The 21597-nt window shown below is 33.4% G+C and overlaps 1 protein-coding gene across 2 annotated transcripts in view; it reads right to left on the bottom strand.

Moving 5' to 3' along the window:
- Nucleotides 1-21597, bottom strand: part of LOC115455962 (rho guanine nucleotide exchange factor 17) — a 144295-nt gene that overhangs the window by 11760 nt on the left and 110938 nt on the right. For both annotated transcript variants that reach the window (XM_037445871.1, XM_037445866.1), the window contains exons 4-8: nt 8411-8488; nt 4779-4961; nt 4189-4417; nt 2764-3076; nt 2346-2437 (exon numbers count right to left, since the gene is read on the bottom strand). In XM_037445871.1, coding sequence (XP_037301768.1) covers nt 2346-2437; nt 2764-3076; nt 4189-4417; nt 4779-4961; nt 8411-8488 — 895 coding nt within the window. The remainder of the gene's footprint in view (nt 1-2345; nt 2438-2763; nt 3077-4188; nt 4418-4778; nt 4962-8410; nt 8489-21597) is intronic.

Raw genomic sequence — 21597 nt, 5'->3', positions numbered from 1 at the left:
CAATAAAGTATTATTTGCGATAGAAGATGTCAGAAATTCGATATTTAAAATTCTTTACACGAAAAACAATTTAAAACATTACGCGTATTCGTATAACATAATTTATTCGTGTCTACAAATATTTAATTTAAAGAGGCAAGGAATTTTCAACATAGAATCATAAAAACATTTGCCATTTAAAATTAAAATTTCAAGTGAATCTAGTTAGCTCTAAAAAAAATAAATAAAAACTTCATTTCCCCATAAAGTAAACTAAATAAGCCGTACTCGAGAGCAATTTAAATTTTTCCATTAAAAATCTAACCTAATAAGAGCTGCAATATCGAGGCAAAGGAAAAAAGAACGTACGGCTCAGGAAACTAGTTTATAAAATCTTATAAAATGTACCTGAAGAGGTTTGACCCAGTTTAAAGATGTTACAAAGCAATATTCTCATATTTCCCCGACTGTGCCGTTCCTGATGAAAAATTGATCTAACGCAATTTCGCGTCGGATATTTTATAGCGTTCTCTAGATTATTTAAATTGAGACTTTTATATGATTGTATTTTTAACCCGGCGAGCGTGAGGCGGGGTATGTCATACACCCCATGTTAATTACTGGCGTATATTTTTTGTGCCTGACTTTCAAACTTATAGTCTCTTTGAGTAGCTGGAGTTACAGGGTTGCGGAAGGTAATAGTGGCGTGATCACAGTGTCGCGGCAACCTGCATTCGAGTTACACGCTTGCAAACTGAGTTCGGGTACGTGATACCCCAACTCATAGCTGGTGTGACAAAAACTAAAATTGCTTTTTCTGCTATTTTAACTTATTTTCTTTGTTTAATTGTAGATTTTAATAGAAAATGGATGTTGAAAATAGAAAAAAACAACTTCGGTCCATGATAGACGATGTACTTACTAGAACAGGGTTTCACAAACTTTTATTTAGTGCGGACCACTAATGCCACCTTATGCGACCTTTTTTGCGACCAAAGTCGTAATGTTTGGGTTGATGTTGTTCAGTTGGATTCTTAAATTTGTTTTTACTAGCAGTTTACTTCTGTATTTATTTTTTAGATATACAAGAGTGCAAAAGCGTGCACTTTATAGTTTTTCTTTTAACTTTTATTTTACTTGCGGATCCCCTGAGAGAGGCCCACGGGCCCCCAGCTTTAGTTTACGAACATCTGAAGATGTGAAATGACAAAAAATATATATTCCGATTTATATACATCAGAGAATTTCTTCCCAGATCAACGAATCACTTTCATCGACTCAAAATGTTCCTGGTCATTTTATTAGATGTAGAGATTACCCCAACAAAAATAATCATAAGACAAAATACTCATGAACAAGCTGAGGAAAGACTATTAGTGTGGAGCATGCAATGTTTTTTTGCAAAAACTGCACAGATTTTATGTCCAGTTCCTAAGATGTTCCTAAATTTTTTTGTGATTTTTTTTAGTTTATAAAGAAAATTATTTCATATTCTATCATACGATTAAGTTTTTTTTTTATCATAAAACTGGTTTTACTTTAGTTTCTTTTAGTTTTTAAGAGACTGAAAGTGTTTGTTTGAAATTCAAAGTGACTTATTTCCATCGAGGTAAAAAAATAAAATTGTTAAAATGGCGCGATTGTTTTATTTCCAATGCGTTATGATGGTATTGTCTTATTATACCAAAAAATAAATAGTATAATACTTCTTCAGAAACAAGTTTTATAGCCAATTTTTTTAAGGGGTATGTCATACCCTGCCTCATACTTCTTGTTACATTTTTTCACCACATGCTCGCCGGGTTAAATTATTTTGTTTTTATATACAGGCACCTGATGGTAAATGGAGTGGGGTCCAATAAGTGCTGACTAACGAGAGATGATTACCCCTAAGCAATCGTTACAATTATGCCGGCCTGTTGGAACTGGATATACACAGGCTGATCTCGAGCACGACACACTTACGTGAGCCACTATGGGTTTTAATACCTTGTGTACGGTGGTCGGTATCCGGGCGGATACAAAACATATCCTACCAATTAAGACTTTCAAAATACCTAATTAACTCATGTTTATCTTTATCAATTTTGGTTATTTTATTAAGTATTAGTGCTCACCCACTAGTCTAAATTCGACCGTAATTCATAGTTTTATTTTTCTACACTTTTCAATATGAAAAGGTGACAACTTACCATGTGCGCACGGTGCTTTAAAAAGACAAAGTTTTTCTTCACATATTAATATATATAGATAAATTTTGCTAAATATATACTCAAAACTTTAACTCCAATGTTAACCCATCTCTAAGATGTCCCTCGTCACTCAAACTAATCGAACAACTTCTGTTAAACAACTATCAAACTTACCTTTAACAATTTCGAGATCTGCCAAAGATATCCTCATGAGTAGTTTGTATTTGTTGCCTTCCATTTGACTCGCTATGCTACTTTGGTACGTTCTGAAAATAAATTATAAATCAAAATGTTTTTTCGAACAGTTACTACATTAATTCTGAATAAATCCTCTACTCTCTTACTAAGATATAAAAAAATATTAACGTTATTAATAAACAAAATACGATGACACTCATTAAATATTGTTGTTAAAGAAAATAATTTAGAATAGAAATTAAACATAATCCAGCTTTAACAATTCCTACTTCAATTATTGTGTGTCCAAATATTATATAATATATGGAACATTAAAGCATTATTTTCTATTTTATTCGATCAATATTATCACACTATGTAAATTAATTTACATAAACATACAAAATTAACTCACGGAATAGGCTTTTTAATAGTACCGGTCCGCCTCTTCACACTTGTTATTAACAACGTATCGTTGAATAAGAAGAGAGCTCTATCTTTAATGGTTCCCTGCGCTGAAGGCATCGTCACTGTCTCATGCCTGAGGAACATGCGATCTGCCGTCACCAGGTTTGAGAGACCCTCGATCATTTGCTCCAATTCGCGTAATGTCTGCTGTTGCTGCTCGAGCTCCAAGCTCTCTCTCTCCGTGCAGTTTATCAGCTCCAGTAACTCATGGATCTCTTTTTGAGCCTCCAGTAATAACTTATGGTCGGGATGCGTTTGGTCTGTTGAATTAAGTTTAAATATAGATTTATCAATTTTGATATTGCATCCAATGTTATACCCTATATATTTATAATATTATCTCCAATCCTGGAAAATTAGTGACAACATTTTCACTACGTATCAATTGGTAACATGATTAGAAGATTTTGACTGAGGATTTATGATTACTTAAACAAAAGTCGCAAGAGCTTTGTTTTTAAGAAATGTTTGTGAATTAAATTCTTATGGACTTAATATTGACGTCCTTATCTTATTAGAATCAAGTAATATTTAATGCTACCAACGACCTTTTAGAGTAATGTCATAAAAATTCAAATACGCGTGTTATTTTAAGCCATTTTACTCAATGAACTTTATAGTGGTTTTAACTTATTCATTACGTGAACCATAAATATACGTTCGCGTGACTAAAATGTCACGCTACGATTGGGGATTGAATCATGGCAGACCAATAAACCTTGTCATAAGGGAGTTAGTACCATAAAAAGTAATTTGTCTAATAAAAGCGTTTACGTTCCATAACATAGCATTGGAATCTTCCAAATTGGGTGCTCTGCGATCGTAATCTATCGTAATATTTTTTATGTTGAATAACGAGACGGGTAACTTGGCTGATGGAAATAACAAAGATGGCTTATAAATAGCGTAGTATAATTTGGTCCTGCACTTATTGCACTGGTTAGAATGTGAAAGTAAAGAATATTCTCGGTTAGTTCAATGTTGCTTGACAGCAGAAATAGAAGTAGCAGGTACCCTGACGGAATATCACATGATAGAAATGTACTAACTAGCAAAGTATGTTTAAACACCATCTTGGACCTTAACAATCATACTTCACCTTTTTTACTTGAGCTACTGTATTCAACATCTTTTACAAACTTATGACATTATCTCCCACTGTTACACCTTACATCTCGCCCGGATACAGATAATTATGCTGTTCTTAATTATCTTATTCTTGTTAGTTATTCTTATTATTTCTTATCTTGGTTTTGTATTATTTGCAGTGTCTTTGGTTCCGAAGACCTAATTCTTTCAGAATATTTCAATTTCTCTTGGAGAACCAAATTTACAATAGATTACAATTTATATTTATTAAACATATGCTTACCCGTGTGCTTTATCAGCCTCTGTATCAAGAGTTTATAGCTCGGAAACTTCTGCACTGGCTTTATGAGAAGGTTGTCCAACGAGAGTTTTCCCTTATGGTCCCTGGCCATAGCGTCCAAGAACTTCGCGAAGGCAGGCCGCGACGACGCGGCTGTCTTGATCGTTTCCTTTGCCTTCTTCAAGTTGTTTATGAACGACATGTATGTGTCCATTACGGTGGGTTTTGTAAACTGAAAGAAAAGGTTTGTGTAAGTAATAGAGCACAAATTTGGATGAGTTAAATTGTTACAATTCTCATTCGCAGCTTTGTGTTATTCGCAATTGCTTGTAGTACCAAATATAGACAAAGATCGCTTAAAGATAAATATGTGAGCTAAATCTCAGCTTACTAAGAATTAAAATCTAATCATCTAGATCTAAAATTATAATATAAACAAGTTATTACACTCAAAACAATTACATACATATAAAGCTGAAACATCATTACAATTCAAAACGTATTTTGTGTCAGGGAATAAGATTTTTGGACTCGCAACTCACAATTAACACTCTATTTATTTTAAGAAATCATCATATTAATTAATAGTTTACCACATCTAAAAAGACGTCGCCGACTTTCTGCTGAAGGTCCCATTGCTCCAACCGCCTCCTCAGCTGCTCCAAGAACACTTGGTGCACGTTCAGGATCCCCGGGACCTGGTAGAAGATCTCATCTACCAAAAACGCGTCGAGAAGACCAGCGTTCTCTGGACTTTTCAGAGGTTGAAGGTATTTCTGTGACAAAAAATGTAATTCAATTTACACGTCGCTTTGAACCTATGACATAGACTGTAGTTGCATCATAAGAAAAAGATAGTATTGTGTTAACCTTTATAAAGTTATAATAATTGAAGAAATCAATGGTAACGGATGCTGAGCCTAAGTTCAATACTTTTAAAGATCGATGTCTTTAACTATTCCAAATAAGACCTAAAATAGAGGTTTATGTCGGCACATCAATGTATTGTAGTTACTCAAAGAGAAACTCTAATAATCCAGGGGATATAACTACATTAATCCATCTTTATTTGCATGAATCACGATTCGTAGTACCTCGTACGCTATCAGATAAAACATTAGCTTGCGTAACCTTGGTCGCTACTATAAGCCACAAACCCAAGGTTGAAGTCTAGGGAACTCCCTGATAGATTAATGTTAATTAACTGTTCCCTGAATTACAAATAGAAGAGCTCTGATTAGTTAGAAATGAGAAATGGCCCATCATGATAAAGCCGCGTCAATAGATGAGATAAATTCGTGGAAACCAGCGATGATTATATCGAAATTATTTATATTTTCTGGAAACATAACTACAGAAGTTTTGTATGCAGATTTCAAAATATCGTCTATGAGTTTCGTTTAACCGCGGTAACACCACATTAAGGGCATACATTGATATTACTCTTGCGAGGGAGCTGGCAGATTTGCTGTTACATTTATATTTTCTGGAAACATAACAACAGTAAGTAGTTTTGTATGTAGATTTCAGAATATCTTCTATGGCTTTCGTTTAACCGCGGTAACACCAATCAAAGAGCATAATACATGGATAATACTCTGGCGAGGGAGCTGGCAGATTTGCTATTAAGTTCGGTATGATTATGATATAAACTCACGTCTTTATCACTAAAATGAAGGCAGAATACTCACTACCTGATTTGGGAACTGATTTATTTTTCTTTCCTTTATAAGCTAGAAAAATATTATTAAAATAATCCATTACCTTTGCATTTTGACCCTCAAAAGTTACAAGCTGAAGAATTTAATTTCGCTCACATAAGTTGACATGTAAACGTAATACTAAAGATACAGGAGAAACTAAAAAATCCAAACCCTCACGTTCAAAGCATAAAATCTTGTGAAGCTGAGACGGGATTACATTCATGGCTCGACTGTGCGTTTGACAGTCAAGTACCCTTATCAAAGTGGGAAGAGATCTGAGTGAAATGAAATATGCTTTTCACGTTGGGTTTTCTTTTTGAATTATACAGTTTATCTTATACAGGTTGGCGAGGCTCGTATTTGATTTATAAGTCTTATAATAAGGTAATAAATTATATCCAGTAACACTAGTTAAATAAGTTGAAACATATTAATAAAATATGACAATAATATGATTTTTAAGGTGTAGTTTGATGCTTATAATCATATATAAACGATAAACTATTCTACATCTTTACTATGTACTAATTCTGAGAAATTAGTTATTTCTGCAACACGTTAAAAAAATGTTTGCCAATCCCTCATGAAATCACGCTATTAATGTAATGCACACTTTTCCTCTAAATCTGATTTATGACCTTCTAATTTCTATACTTAAGGTATGGGAAAATAGCATAGGACTGGGGCTTGAAGTCAACGTGGTGTTAGAGAGAAACATAAATATATCCCAAACACACCCGAATTTCATAACATTAGAACTCAGACTAAAAACAAAGAATTAGTTAACAGTTTACATATCACACAAAAGGTGTCACATACAAATAGTAACAGCGGAGAAGAAATTAAAAGCTGCAGACCGCATTTCAATGGAGCTTTTGTGAAATCTGTCCTTCGTCGCGAGAGGGGGAGAGAAACAAATAGTCCAACCCACATGACGGGAAGGTGGAGCGGAAAATTTGCACGGAAAAACCACTGGATGTTTTAGGGTTGGCATTTTGTAGTTATCACAGTTTATAATTGTTTGGTATTATGTTTTTAAATGTTTTTAGGTAACCTATTCAATATTATATTCAATATTATTTGAAGGAGTACAATTGTATAATAGCTTCCCTAACGAATTAAAGGAATGTAATAATACAATTTAAAAATAAACTTAAAAAATTTGTGTGCATGCTTTAGCTATAGATAGCTTATCCAGCAGCCTGGATTTAAAATTAGTAAATCATGAATATATTTATTTATATCTCATTATAAGTGAACTATGTGTGTTATGAGGATAAATACTTTAAACCCAAGCTGATTAATCGTATTCCGTCGACTTTCGCAATATTACTTTTGTCCCATCTGACATTTAGTTGAAAATATTTCAGTTAAAATTAATAAGCTTTACTTTTGTCTTATAAGCTATGACTTGCTATTGTTTAAAATTGTTTAAAACACTTGCTATATCTACAGCAAGTGTTTTAAACAAGGTCTATTATGTCTTCATTTTACAAAACATGAAAACGAAATTCATCAATTTAAATAGTTGTATTTCCCTTACCCATTCTATTCATATTTCAGCCAAACTTAACCATCCAGGGAATCCCGAAACACGTCTGTCATAAAAGACACTTAACAAAACGAAATGATGAAAGAGCGGTCGACAGAAGCGGAAGCGGCGTGGCAGCCCTGAGTTTTCGCCACGCTCATAAATATAATGAATTTGTCACTCGACGGTTAATTCCGCGCAGATCAACTGACAGACTTACTTATTATAACCGCTATACGGATAGTAACACATACTTTGGATGCTTTATTTAACGCTTGATCATTTTTGTTGCGTGTGGGAGTTTGTCAATTAAATAAGTAAAACAAATTAAACATTTTGTAATGTACGGATTTGAATGTTTTCAAATTAATAGAGTACGCGATCTAAAAAGCCCTTCGTGTCATCAGGATATGAGCTAATAGTCTCATAGAAATAGAGTATGTAGAGGGCTTAAAAAACGATTTTCGTTCATCAGGGTTTGAAAGCTAATAGCCTTATAGAAATAGGAGATCCACCTTGGCATATAAGCTGGGATAAAGTTAGGCAGAAAGATCCATAAATTAAGGAAAAATAATAATAATAATAATTTCGGCCTTTAAAATTTAATATGACGAAATTTTAAAGGCCGAAATATCCATGATTATTAATTATTTTTACGTTTTTCTTTCAACTGCGAGAACTAATCACTAACTAGACGTGAATTTAAATTCTTTACTTGCCAATACTTGTTTAGTTACCCAGATTAAAGGTGAAACAAAATGTATGAAAATGGACCTTGAGGTATCGCCTTAAATCGAACTGTGGATGACAAAACAAGCCGTCTTCTGAGAAATTTTCCATAAATTTTACTCACACTAAATATAAAATTCGTAAACTTTAGCACGCCAGTAGATATTGCTCATGGCATTTTACCATAACCGTGTTTTAAATGTATGTTAAACGCATTTTAACCATATTTTTCTTTCCTTTTATACAATAAGAAATATCTTACCTTAACTAATATCTCCAAAGCTTCGACGTATGATTTCTCAGTTTCGTACAACTCTACAACAACGTGGGTCCTTGTGTCCTGCAACAAACAGTACAATATTTAATAATTATGAAACATCTTACGGTTTAAAACATGAATTAATATTACTATGTAAGTATAATTTATGATCTTTTGTGCCTGATATAGCAACAGCCTTATGCCCGATCACATCATGAGACGTATAAAAGCTTGATGATATGGATATATATACTAACACCTCTGCCTAATCCTTCGGGAAGCAGGGCATCTTATGGATATGCAACTACATGTTAACTCTTAAGACATTGCCAAGAGTGGACAAGCTTAGAAGAAATTATAATTGTATACAATGCTCCGTAGAAAACAATTATTTGAGGTAACAACACTCCTTCTAGAATTATAACTGTTCATGGCTAGTGGATATTGGATAATAGTCATCTGCCTTAAGCCCACTTCACATTCTTGCCAAAACTACACAAGGACAGTCAAATATCAGTAAAAACCATATACATTAAGTCTCGCCTGTGTTCATGTGATCTCCATTTTAATCGGTATATCAGGCTCGAAACAAAGGGCTTTCGTGTAATTTTGTGTTATTTTTTCTCTGATCAATAAAAAAATTTAATATGCTACAGCAACAGACATTTCTAACATGTCCATCTTGTATGACTACCAAAAGGAGAAAAGAGCGAGCAAGAACTACACGAGATCAGCTAAATACTAGTAAATACCATATACGTTAACTCTTGCCTATGTTCGTGTGTTCTCCATTTTGATCGGTATATCAGACCCGAAAAAAAGGGTTCCATGTAGATTTGTCTTTTTTTCCGATCAACCAAAAAAAATATGCTACAGTGACAGAAATTTCTAGCATGTCCATCTTGTATGACTACCAAAAGGAGAAAAGCGCGAGCGAGAATGTGGAGAGTTGCTCTCTATCTCGTCCTGTCTCGCAATACTCAGACGGATATCTCAACGAGAATGTATAACGGGCTACATACTCAAATACCCGCCAAAGTGCCCGGCAAGACAGTACAATGCCAGTAGCGGCATACGATATAATTGATGCGGATCGATCGCCGGACGGAGGCCGTCGGCTCGCTACTGATAACGTAGATTATACAGCGTGTTTGTAATCGTGGATGATTTTATACGCGGGTTTATACGAGTTACATTTTGATGAAAAATATTTTTGATGGAAGTAGATTAACTGACAAAAGAGGTTTTATTGTGTGTAGCCATTAACAATGGTTAAAGTATTCTCTTCACTAATGTTTAGATAGATAATATTTTGACGCAGGAATCCTTCATACAGGCCGGCATAATTATGTCAGTCGATCAACACTACTTCACTTATCATTAGATGCAAAGAGGTTACATTGCCATGCCCAAAAATATACAAAAACTACGTAAACAGTTCTTAAAAAACTGTTTGAATCATACTTTGAAATAACATTTATAAATATAAATGTTAGCTTCATTGTTCTGTGAATACATCAAAACTACCTACCTATTAAAAGTAAGATTTTAATGATTTCCTTATTATATTACTGTTTCTTTTCCCTTCTCTATTGTTCCCAAAGTATAATAGCACCCCATTCTTTGTAAAACTTCATAAAACACTCACCAGTCATAGCCTAGTGTGAAGTTTGTTTTTTTTTTTTATTTTCTTTTTCCTGTGGTCTTAATCGTATATTTGCTGATATTATTTGCTGTGATTGCAATGGGAAGGGAGGAGCGATTGAGTTTCTTCAATTTGATACGTGCCCCTGCTTTATCCTTTTTTTTATTCTCTAATGATTTCACAATTTGTATTTTATTATTTTACATTAATATAACCTATATTATGCATTGTGTTTCTCATAGGGTGACTCGAGGTGGTCGAGGTTTCGCTATTTGATACGTAATTCGCCCTCAACTCTGTTTTATACTGTCTCGTTTGTTTCAAATTTACTGGTGGGTTACTGGTGGTAGGCCTCTCATATGTGAGAGTCCGCCTGGGTAGGTACCACCGCAATGTCTATTTCTGTCGACAAGGAACAGTGTGTAGTCATTGTTGTGTTCCGGTTTGAAGGACATTATAGCCAGTGTAAATCCTGGACATAAAGAGACTTTACGTCTCAAGTCTCAGGATGGCGAGCACAGTGAAATGCCAAACACACTTTGTAATTCAAGGAGTTGGATGTGTTTCTGCTGTTTATCGTCGTATCGCTTACCATCAGGCGAACGGCGGCCAATTCCCGTCATTCAAAGCAATAAAAAAACGAAGTAATTTTGTTTAAATTTCTATAAAAGATACTGCAAGTTTAGAACTATTCACATCATCCTGACCGAATTTATCAAAACAAATTCTAGTCCAGTTGAGTTCCACTTGAAAATGCGGTTAATATTTAAGCAGTTCTGGCAATTTTGACTCATGAAGGCAATGTCGCCAAGTTTTCTCAGGAGTTCTAATTAAATACGCCACATTTGAAACGTTTCGAGCGGAGTGGCCCCGAGCGGCAGTTAACTTTAACACACGAGTTGTTAACAAAGCTTGAGTTTAGAACTGTAATTTTGTAAATAGTTAATTACGTGTACCATTAGGGTGTGATTTTATTTGATAATTATTAATAAATTAATTATAAGATCCATAGTGGATAAGGCAATGTAAATACAACAAATGAATGAACAGTCAAAAAAAAAATTTTTTTCTCTGTTTTACACACTGTTGTTCATACTTAAACTGCTTTCCGAACTGTTGGTAGAGTTAATATTGACGGAATCTAAATAATGTATAACATTTTATAGGTTCAAATAAATTATTCCATTTTATTTTAAATAAGTTATAGCTTTTACTTCTATCTAGTTAAATCCAAAAGGACGACATTTTTAACCTACTTAAAAAAACAGGAGGTTCTCAATTCGACTGTATATTTTTTTTTTTCTATTTGTTACCTCGGTACTTTTGATTAGGTGTACCAATTTTCAATAAAATATAATTTAACATTTTAATAATCTTTAACAATGTAAGTGTGACTTACCAGAAGAATAAATCTTTCCCATTTAATTCCCTTAGTAGTATTTATCGCTCTATATTTTTTCCTATGAGTTAATTCAACACACTGTAGAATAATAATGAGTTTATGTGTATTACTGATAACATATAAACACGTGTTACTTTTTCAATATCCACAAATATCAAAGCGAATTTCTCAAGAGTTGAGCGTTATTTTTCGATGTAAACATTAATTCGAAATAGAATTTGCAGTTAGAGTTCATTGGATTTAGGTATTTGTGAACCTGTGCGGGATGTGTAACCTATTTTTATAATCGCGTAAGTAATTGCCGGAGTGGTGTAGTTGTATTAGGGTACGACGGCAGTGCTGAGGTCTCGGGTTCGATGCCCAAGTCGGGCAGAGAAATTGGGTATAAAGGTTCAAAAGACACTTTTATATAAATATATTTAGATCTTATTGATGGGTGTGTTTTGCAGAAAATAATTATTCATTCCCCAACAAGAAGCTGTTTAATAGTACATTTAATTTAATTTGATAGTACATTAGTGTTCATGAAAGGAAATTCTTTTTTCACTGACTTATAGGCCAACCGATTACCTGAACCGGGCTGATATTATTATTATTATTATTATAGGCCAACCTTAGTTCTATTCTATTTACATTACCTAGTTGTATTTAATATCAGCTCTGTATTATATACTGTCCCACTGCTGGGCACGGGTCTCCTCTACTACTCAGAGGGATTAGGCCTTAGTCCACCACGCTGGCCTAATGCGGATTTGTAGATTTCACACACCCTCAAAATTCCTATAGAGAACTCAGGTATGCAGGTTTTCTCACGATATTTTCCTTCACAATGAAAGCAAACGATAATTTGCAAAAAATACACAAATAATTTTAGAAATGTCAGAGGTGTGTGCCCTTGTATACGAACCTGCGGACATTAGTTTCGGCAGTCCGTTCCTCAGCCAACTAGACTATCGCTGCTTTTTTACTGTATTGACTGACTGTTTTTTGTATTTTATATTTCAAATACACGACTTATAATATTTCATATTTTAAATACATGCGAAATAATATTTTGTAATTTGTAGTTTAATTAAATACAACCATGTATTTTGTTTAGTTCTGAGTACAGGTCCATTCATCCAACTCTGCCTACCTTAAGTACATAAACAAAGTATATTTAACTTTATAGAAAAGATAGTTATGCTACAAATATTTTCATGACTAACGAGAATCCATAATCACTTTTACAGCAACAGAAAAAGTTCGAAATAACCTTGCCACAAACCACGTGGATCTCAATTAAAATCCATCGATCCACCTTTTATCAGGTCAAGAACACGATATCAGAAATGCCCTACAAATTAAGGTCGTTGAAACACAAAAAGAAACCCGAGTGTAAAAGGTTTACTGGGGATATGAAGTAACAGTGTTGATTGTTTAACGTGGCTGGGACTTTTACGCCATTACCTACTTATTATTTATTAACTATTTTCTATAGTGACAAATATATTGTTTTTTCACGACACAGAACATTATTATCTAGTGCCAGTGGAATAAATGAGTATCTTAAGACACTTATTTTTTTAAATCCATAAACTCAACTAAAAGCAAATCGATTCGACTAAAATTGGAATCGATTAAAAGTTATTGAAAAACATTATTCTCTTTTTGCCGTAACGGATAAGAAATAGTCACAAATCAACCAACACATTACAAACAAATTTTCGCGCCATAAATTCCGTGAACATCTTAAAAGATTTCAAAATACAAATAATTCATTCAGTATTTAACATAACGCTTAGTCATTCTTACATTAGTAAACAAATTATAAATAAGCTTTATTGGAATTGTTTCAAATCACAATATCTGATGATGAGTCATGTTACAAGCTTGGTGTTTCCTAAAATTGTTAAGAGCTACTTTCTACTTATTGTTATTGGTTTTATCACGTTGAACGTGTTTGTAGGAATGTTTTGCAGGAGCTAGGTTTAGTCTACTTCGCCGAAGTGATTTTTAGCAGTCATCGTCAAACCCTTCGTGGAAGTAGTTTCGTATTTATTTCAATAACCACCAATGAAACATTGAAATTTGGTAACGTGAATCAATGATTCTCCGAAAGTTTTAACAATTACATATGCACAATTATGATCTAAGGATTTAAATGACATATCACGGTAAATATCTAGTGATCTTCCTCAAGGTCTTCTAATGATCTTAACCTTGGGCCAATATGTTCCACTTTTATTATAAGAAGAGCATTAAAGTGTCGTGCATTAGCATAATATCTTCGAGTATTATCCGGAACAGCGACTACTATGTTTAATACTTATTAAGCTAATAATCCATTAAAATTACATCCGGTTGTAGCTATGAAAAATATTTTATGGAACATTATAAAAAAATGGGCATTTGAAAAAGGAGTTTCAGTATCAAAATAACATATTTTGTCTATTCTAATGCAATATTGGAAAATGCCACTTCAAGTGGTACAGCTACTTCATATAACCTGATCAGATATTTTCAATATTCCGTATAATAAGATACAATTTGTCTTAAAATCCCAAAGCCTTCAGTGGATTAATAAGCTGGAATACAGATTCCAGCTTATTAATCCACTGAAGAAAGACCTAATACAATAATCCCATCGAATAAATATAGAATCGTTTAATAGGACAGGATATTATGTAGAGCAGGGTCCCACGTCATTCAAATTCGTTTATGCAGATCGGTTATTTGTATTTGACAATCATACTGGCGCCCGTTGCATTCGCTCTGCCGCTGGCGCGACGTAAGGTTATTTTAGTGAAGGCCACTAAGATTAATGTTTATCACTGTATTAGACTGCTTTCTAATCACATTGTAATTGCTAGTCCATTTCATGTGAAAACGCGCCATCAGTATCTTTTAATATATGTTCTAGATCAACTGTTGGAAATTTAGTAATAATACTCTTGTTTTCATTGTTTATTATTATTCTCGCTGTTGCGGTAATATAGATTTTATAATGGGTCTATTGAAATTGACCTTCCAAGTAACGTCCGTTCCTCTAAAAATATGTTAAAAAGTCATCTGCATCATATTCCAAGTATAATTTAATCAGCTATAAAGGCGTCAAGCTCGTTCATTTCGCCAAAATCTGTATATTAATTTATTATTGGCTTTTCAGTACTAGAATCATAAAATAAAGCATACTTTATAGCTGATTTATCATCATTTCCAAAGTACGAGTTATTTGGCGTAAACTTAATCCAGCGACGCGTCGATAGCTTCACCGCACGAGCGTTGAACTTGTAAGTTTGTTTTGATTTTCCTCATTGTCAGTACGTTATTGATTCGTGTTTATGAACAGTAATGTTTTTTGCCATACGAGCGTTTTATGCAGTTATCGAGATAATTTCTTTATTGTTTTCGATATCAATAATTATTTCAATGAAAAAGACTTCTTTTAAATTGATTACGTACCTAATGTTATCAACCATCTTAGAGCAATCAGGAAGGTTGTGATTTATGCACTTTATGACCTAGATCGTTTTTATGCAGTTATCAAGATAATTTCTTTATTGTTTTTTATATTAATAATTAAAATTCAATGTCTTAAAGACTTCCTTAATTGATTACGTACCTAATGTTATCAGCCATCTTATGTCAATCAGGAAGCTTGTGATTTATGACCTAGACTAGATTATGACTAGACTTTATGACCTAGATTTAAAATTCGTTACCCTAGTGAAGGTCATTGATTAACTGAATGAAGCATAAATGGTGGGTTAAGTATATCGTTGCCAGACTTTCACAACTAATGGACGTGTTACGTGTGAAGAGGAAGTGAATTCATACCCTTGCTTCAATGTTTCATGGCATCGTTCCAGTTTAATTGGTTTTTAGTTTATACATATTTGTTTCTATTGGTCTATTACTTTGAAATTTATGTGTTTTGGATTTTTGCAGATACTGTACTTGTACTGTTAATTTAAAAAGTGAAGATAATTGGTGGATTAATTGAAAATTATAAAAATCATACAGAATATCTTGATCAATATTTTATTATACAGAGGTTGATTTACTCAATAAAGTTCTAGTTTCGCATCCTAGTACGAAATGGATGTACACAAAACTTCATTTAGTTTATGTTACATCTTTTTGTTAATAAATAGTTGAGTATAAAAAAATGTGCCTTCTGGATAAAGTCTTATGCATTTTCCGTGCATACAGTAGCAAGAAACATACCAAACTTCCAAACCACCGACATGCGCCAGCTCAGATATCTTGTTGAAAGTTTTACTGTACATGTAATAGGTGTAGCGATCTAGATATATTCTGCTATGTGCTTGAACGTTGGACCGAGTATTGCAATGGCTCGGAATTCCCAGACGGATTGTGTTTCCATCCATTATAATATGAATTCGAATATTTCACTTTGTTAGAGTGGCATTGATATAAAATCACCTTGGATACGTAATGTATGTTTATGTCCGTCTATATTCTACTTTATTGAACGAAAAAATCTGTAACTATCTTAAAATGTGGGACAGATGACCACTGTGTAACAACTATTGCATTCAGAACAACGAAAGATTTCAATAATTTCAAAACATAAACACAAAACTCTGCTTCTATTTGGAGTATTAACTCAAATTGACATTTCGATTGCCTTAACTGCAAATGTGACTGAGTCTATAGCTTAACTAGATATTGATGTAACCATAGCTATAAACATAATAATATAACTAGTAGCCTTTGTTAGAACTATAAAGTAGGAAAAAGCGTCTCGTCACATATGTCGATCAAATACAAAAGTACACTCAATCTATGCTCACAAATAAATAGTAATCAAATAAGTACTATCTACATTAGCCGTATACAATAACTGTCAAATAAAATTTAGGTACTTTTGAAACGAGGCCTAATCACTACATAGTATAAAACAAAGTCGCTTTCTCTGTCCCTAAGTGTGCTTAAATCTTTAAAACTACGCAACGGATTTTGATGCGGTTTTTTTTAATAGATAGAGTGATTCAAGAGGAAGGTTTATATGTATAATAATAACATCCATTAAATAGTGGAGAAATACTGTTATTTTGTTATGTTATACCCGTGCGAAGCCAGAGCGAGCCGCTATGTTTTTATATACAACGTTCACAGTTTTTCTGTAGTGTATTTAGTATCAGCATTGCACCCGTGCGAAGCCGGGGCGAGTCGCTAGTCTATTTATAACCAATAAACAAACGAACCCACAAAGTCATGGTTAATTCTCCGCCCCTCATGGTGAAAGTGATAAGTGTCGCATCGAAACCATTGGAACAGGTAGTAGGTTCCACTTGGCTGACGCCCTCGCACTCCGAAGTTCTGCCTTAGTAATTGAAGAACATTTTGCGCAGGGTTGTCATGAACGAATTTGTAAATGACAAGGTAATATTATTAAAAGTGGGTAGAATTTAAATATCTGTCTTCTAAACTGATGAGATAGTGTTTTAATTGAAAGCGGGGACTTGGTGTATATTATAAGATATCATCAGAGTGATATTGTTATCTTAGTTAGCATAGAATTTGCTATGATCCACTTATAATGTTATAAAATTAAGCTTTGTCATAAGAAAATTACTAAATTTCTTATTTCAAGAAGGTATCAAGAAGATAAACATCAGACATAATGGCAATTAATGTCAACTAGCTGAAAATGAAGTTTGAAAGGCTTTAGTCCACGTATGATATAAAGTAAAAATATTTTTCCCAATCTGTTTTCCATATTGTCACATCAGGTGAATAAACTTTTAGTACAGGCTTAATGGATCACACTCAATGATCAAAACTGACAACATACAAGGCTGTTCATTCGCAATGACGTTTCATGGTATTACGTAGAAATACGCATTCTAATAGAGTAGAATTTAATACAATACGTACTTAAAAAAACTGATAAATATTTAGTAACCGAGTGTCGTAAAATTTTATGGTATTATTTCAATCTCCTTCCAAGATTTGCACACCAACATACGATTCAACCTCCTCTCTAACACGTAACTAAAAGGGTATAAATTTCCAAAAACCGTTTCTCGGTCAATATATAAAAAAATGGTGTACGAAATATCAGTATTAATTATGGTTCTTTATATAGGCTGATGAAAATTAAGAAAAAACTATACGTCCCACCTTCCTAAAATAAGTCAAATAAACCAAAAACGTGATGACCCTACCTGGAACGACACTTAGACGGTAGTTAGCCGAGCCGTAGCTGACAATAACACTTTTATTATGCTTTGTGCGGTCTGAGGAAAGTCAAAGGAAATGTGACAATGGGAAAGGAAAGCTAACATTACGCTGACTTGGATATGAAATGAATGTGTGTTTTGTACTCCATTGGTGAGGTTGATGGGTAATTTATTTAGTTTCAACTGCATTTTCGTATTAAGATTTTGTCGTTTTATCCATAAGAGACAAGCGAGAATATGTCTTTATTAGCTTACCAAGATATTATTTTATAATGATGGCTTGTACTATTCAATTATAAGTACTAATGCCTTCGTACACTATTGAAATAATTATGAGTGCCTTGCCCGACTCAAGAAAAATAGCATGGAATTTAAAATTGTAGATTTTAAAATTTAAAATAAATCATAATTTCATGTTAATTCATTTAAAGCGAAAGATCTTTGAATCAAATCAAGCACACCCAAATACCACCAGTTACTTGGAATACATTCAAAACATTTTATATTTGCGTCTCTGAAGGTCAATTAACGTTTCCTTCTCCATATCTGTGCAATAAAAGATGATTTGTTAATTAGTATACATGCATGTTTTTTGAATTTCGCAGTAAACCAATAACTTTCGAGTTTATTTACATTCTTTCCAAATAAGATCTGTTTATTCAATTGATTATGTACTGATATGTGTATTTTTCGTTTTTAAAAGAACAAAGTATTCATTTGTATACTTAAACCATTAATATCTTACAGTAATGTTTGACCGGCAATGCCGAGCAACATTCTGCAGTATCTCATGCTCATTAGCGGACATGTGTGGCTCAATTAATGTTGTTAATTAGTTCATATTAAATTACCGGTATATGAAGGTGACAATACCTTGCCTGGTGACCGGCTTGCTTGTTGACCGACTTTAAGCCTTAAAAGCCTTTGGTAACGCACAAATTCTTCTAAACCTATTTTTACTTTAAAACTTCTTAAACAAAACAATTGAAATGTCAAGCACAAAAAGGACCTTAAAAACAGACTACCTTTTTAGTCAAATAAAGGTAAAAGTAGGACATTTTGCTGTAATTAAAAATTGTGGTTTCCTCCCACTCATAACCAGTAATGCTTGACCTACAAATACCATTTATACAAAGAGATATGTCAGCAATACTCTTTAGAGTGTGAACCTTCACGGGTCATCTAATTTTGGATACAGAAGTTGAAAGTAGGGAACAACGTTTTCACGAACTTTAACTGAGTATTTATTAAGGCGTTGCCATTAGATTTTGAACTTTAATGTCATAGTTCTATTTGTGATGTTAAACATTCATTCAGTTTATTTTGGTAGCATCAATGGCATGTTAGTCATGTATAATAAATAGAATTTTTGTCTCTGGAGACATCGGGACTTTACCAAAACACTGCTGCAAACCGGAAGCCTTGGATTCAATTTTTAGTTTGAGAGCCACCTTCAATAGATGTTATTAAAAACTAAAATTACTTTTTTTAGTCTATAAATTACGTTACCTTGAAGCCCTATAAGATATTGCCTATGTAGATAGAATTATAGAATATCAAACCATACACACGAATAAATATTAAAAATTTCAAGATATAAAATTACTCGATAAATACTCCATTTCCAGTCTTTCATACTAATGAAAATCTCAACACAACAAGATAACCAACAAGTATAACAAAAAATAATAATATATCTAATATTAAACTATTCACACTGTTACATATTTCAAATTTCAAAACATTGATTTTTTTGTTAAATACTTCATTTCTAGTCTTTCAAATAAATTAAAACCTCAACAAAACATAATGACCAACAGTTCAATAACAAATACAGTACATGTATACATGAACCAGTCAGTCATCAAAGCGATAGGTATACGCGCTCCGGTGAGGTGCATTTGAATTTCCAAGCCACATTCAGAAGCCCCGAATTGCTTCATGGTTCAATGCACAAGCCAAATGGCAATAGTCATACAGTATAGGGACCTTTTATGCAAAAGGGTATAAATAAAAATATTCAGAACTGGTTATATTTTTAATTTAAAAGTATATATAAGAATATTCGGAGTATCAGTGAGAAAACCAACAGACTTAAGAATTTGATTTAAGAATTTTGAAGATGTGAAATCTGCGAACTTGCACTAGGCTGGCGCTATTCTAGGAAACCATTGACGACAGTAAACAGAATCTTTAGGAAGAGGGAACTTAATGAAAGGACTTAATTGCTCGTCGTCTCTTTTCGAGTAAATAGAACATTAGCTGTGCCCGCGGTTTCTTATGTATGGAAATCAGTATGTCCCAATTTTTTTCCCGCATGAATCCCGACCTGTGACATTTTTTACAACCAGTCGACCTCTTCAACAGTAATCGTTATATTTCAGTCAATTTACATAAAACCGTAATGTACTAATAACCTAAACATTCCTCAATAATTGCACTATCTTTTAATAAAAACCCGTACAAAAATCCGTTCAGTAGATTTTAAGAAAATCGATCAAATATATAGATAGCTTTTAGGGACTTTGTTTTATAATATGTATAGATAGATAATAATGACCACTTTACTAATTGCCTCAACTCCTTATGCTTTTAACTAAATAACATTCTTAAACACACCTCCAATTACAAGTTACGACTGCGTGTTAAAAATGAGAAATTGCATTCTTGTTTGATGAGAAATTGTGTAGGTACACCAACAAAACTAAACCAAACAATTCCAATATTGCGATAACACAATTGCAGCTTGAGTAAAGGAAAATACCGAATCAAATAAAACGTGACCGAGACGCAGCCCTGGTAACAAATCAGGAACAAATTTATACCAATGCTCTCTGTTAGATGGAAAATAACATAGATTCCACCTTTGCCGACGCATAATATAATTTACGAAATATTTGAAACGAAAACATCTTTTATATTTCATACCAGTCTTCAGCCAAAAAGTTTCAGTAAGTCATAATTCACGAGCCACTTAGGTAAAACCGAGATGGTTGTAGGGTTGCCACACGCGATAAAGTAATATTCGAAATAAATGTACGTGCAAGGAATGAAGAATGATTGAGGAAAAATATGAAACCGAAAAACTAAACGGTCGATGCTAAATTGAGAATTGTATAAAAATATTTTATTCTGATTGTATCGGAGCTGCGGAGTTTAAACATTGAACTGGATTGGAAAGGTTGTCATTTTAGAATACAATATCCTTTAGCAACAAATTAATAAATTGTTTTCATTTTTTAGAGTTAAACAAGTAAAAAAATGTACAGAAGCTGTTTTAAAAGCTACTTTACGTTATTATAAAAGTATTAAAGCAATCTTTCTTCAAACCGATATTTTTTTTCCTTTCATTAATAAGTTAGAAACTTTTTCTGAGCCGGAAATCTCTGGACTGGTCTTGACTTTATTTCCTGTAATATAAAATTGTAATTTTTTAATTCAACCTCTTACAACTTTAGCTTCTGTTATGATCTGCTTCATCATCATCATCATCATATCAGCCACAGGAAGTCCACTGCTGAACATAGGCCTCCCCCAAGGATCTCCACGTCGACCTGTTGGAAGCGGCCTGCATCCAGCGACTTCCTGCGACCCTAGCCAGGTCGTCCGTCCACCTTGTAGGCGGGCGTCCGACCTTTCGTTTGCCTGTACGTGGCCTCCAATCTAGAACCTTATGATCTGCTTACTTATTTTTTTTTTTTGTAGACATCTTTCGCCATTGCTTAATTTTTTTTTAATTAAACAGCAAACGACCTTTAGCATTCGTCTCATACATTTCTGCGCACGAGCTACGGAAATATGCATTTTTTTCGGATTAATGCTGTAATAAAATCATTTAGGTCTTTTTAAACATTTGAAACTACCAAAATGTTTCTTAATAAATTGTCTAACAAATAATGTTGGCTGAAAATTAATATGATGTGTATTTTAGGCGTACACACACAGAATCAAC

This window comes from Manduca sexta, chromosome 6 (genome assembly GCF_014839805.1).
Source record: "Manduca sexta isolate Smith_Timp_Sample1 chromosome 6, JHU_Msex_v1.0, whole genome shotgun sequence".
NCBI classification, from domain to species: domain Eukaryota; kingdom Metazoa; phylum Arthropoda; class Insecta; order Lepidoptera; family Sphingidae; genus Manduca; species Manduca sexta.
Note: the sequence above shows the minus strand (reverse complement) of the source record. Positions and strands in the feature narration are given on the sequence as shown.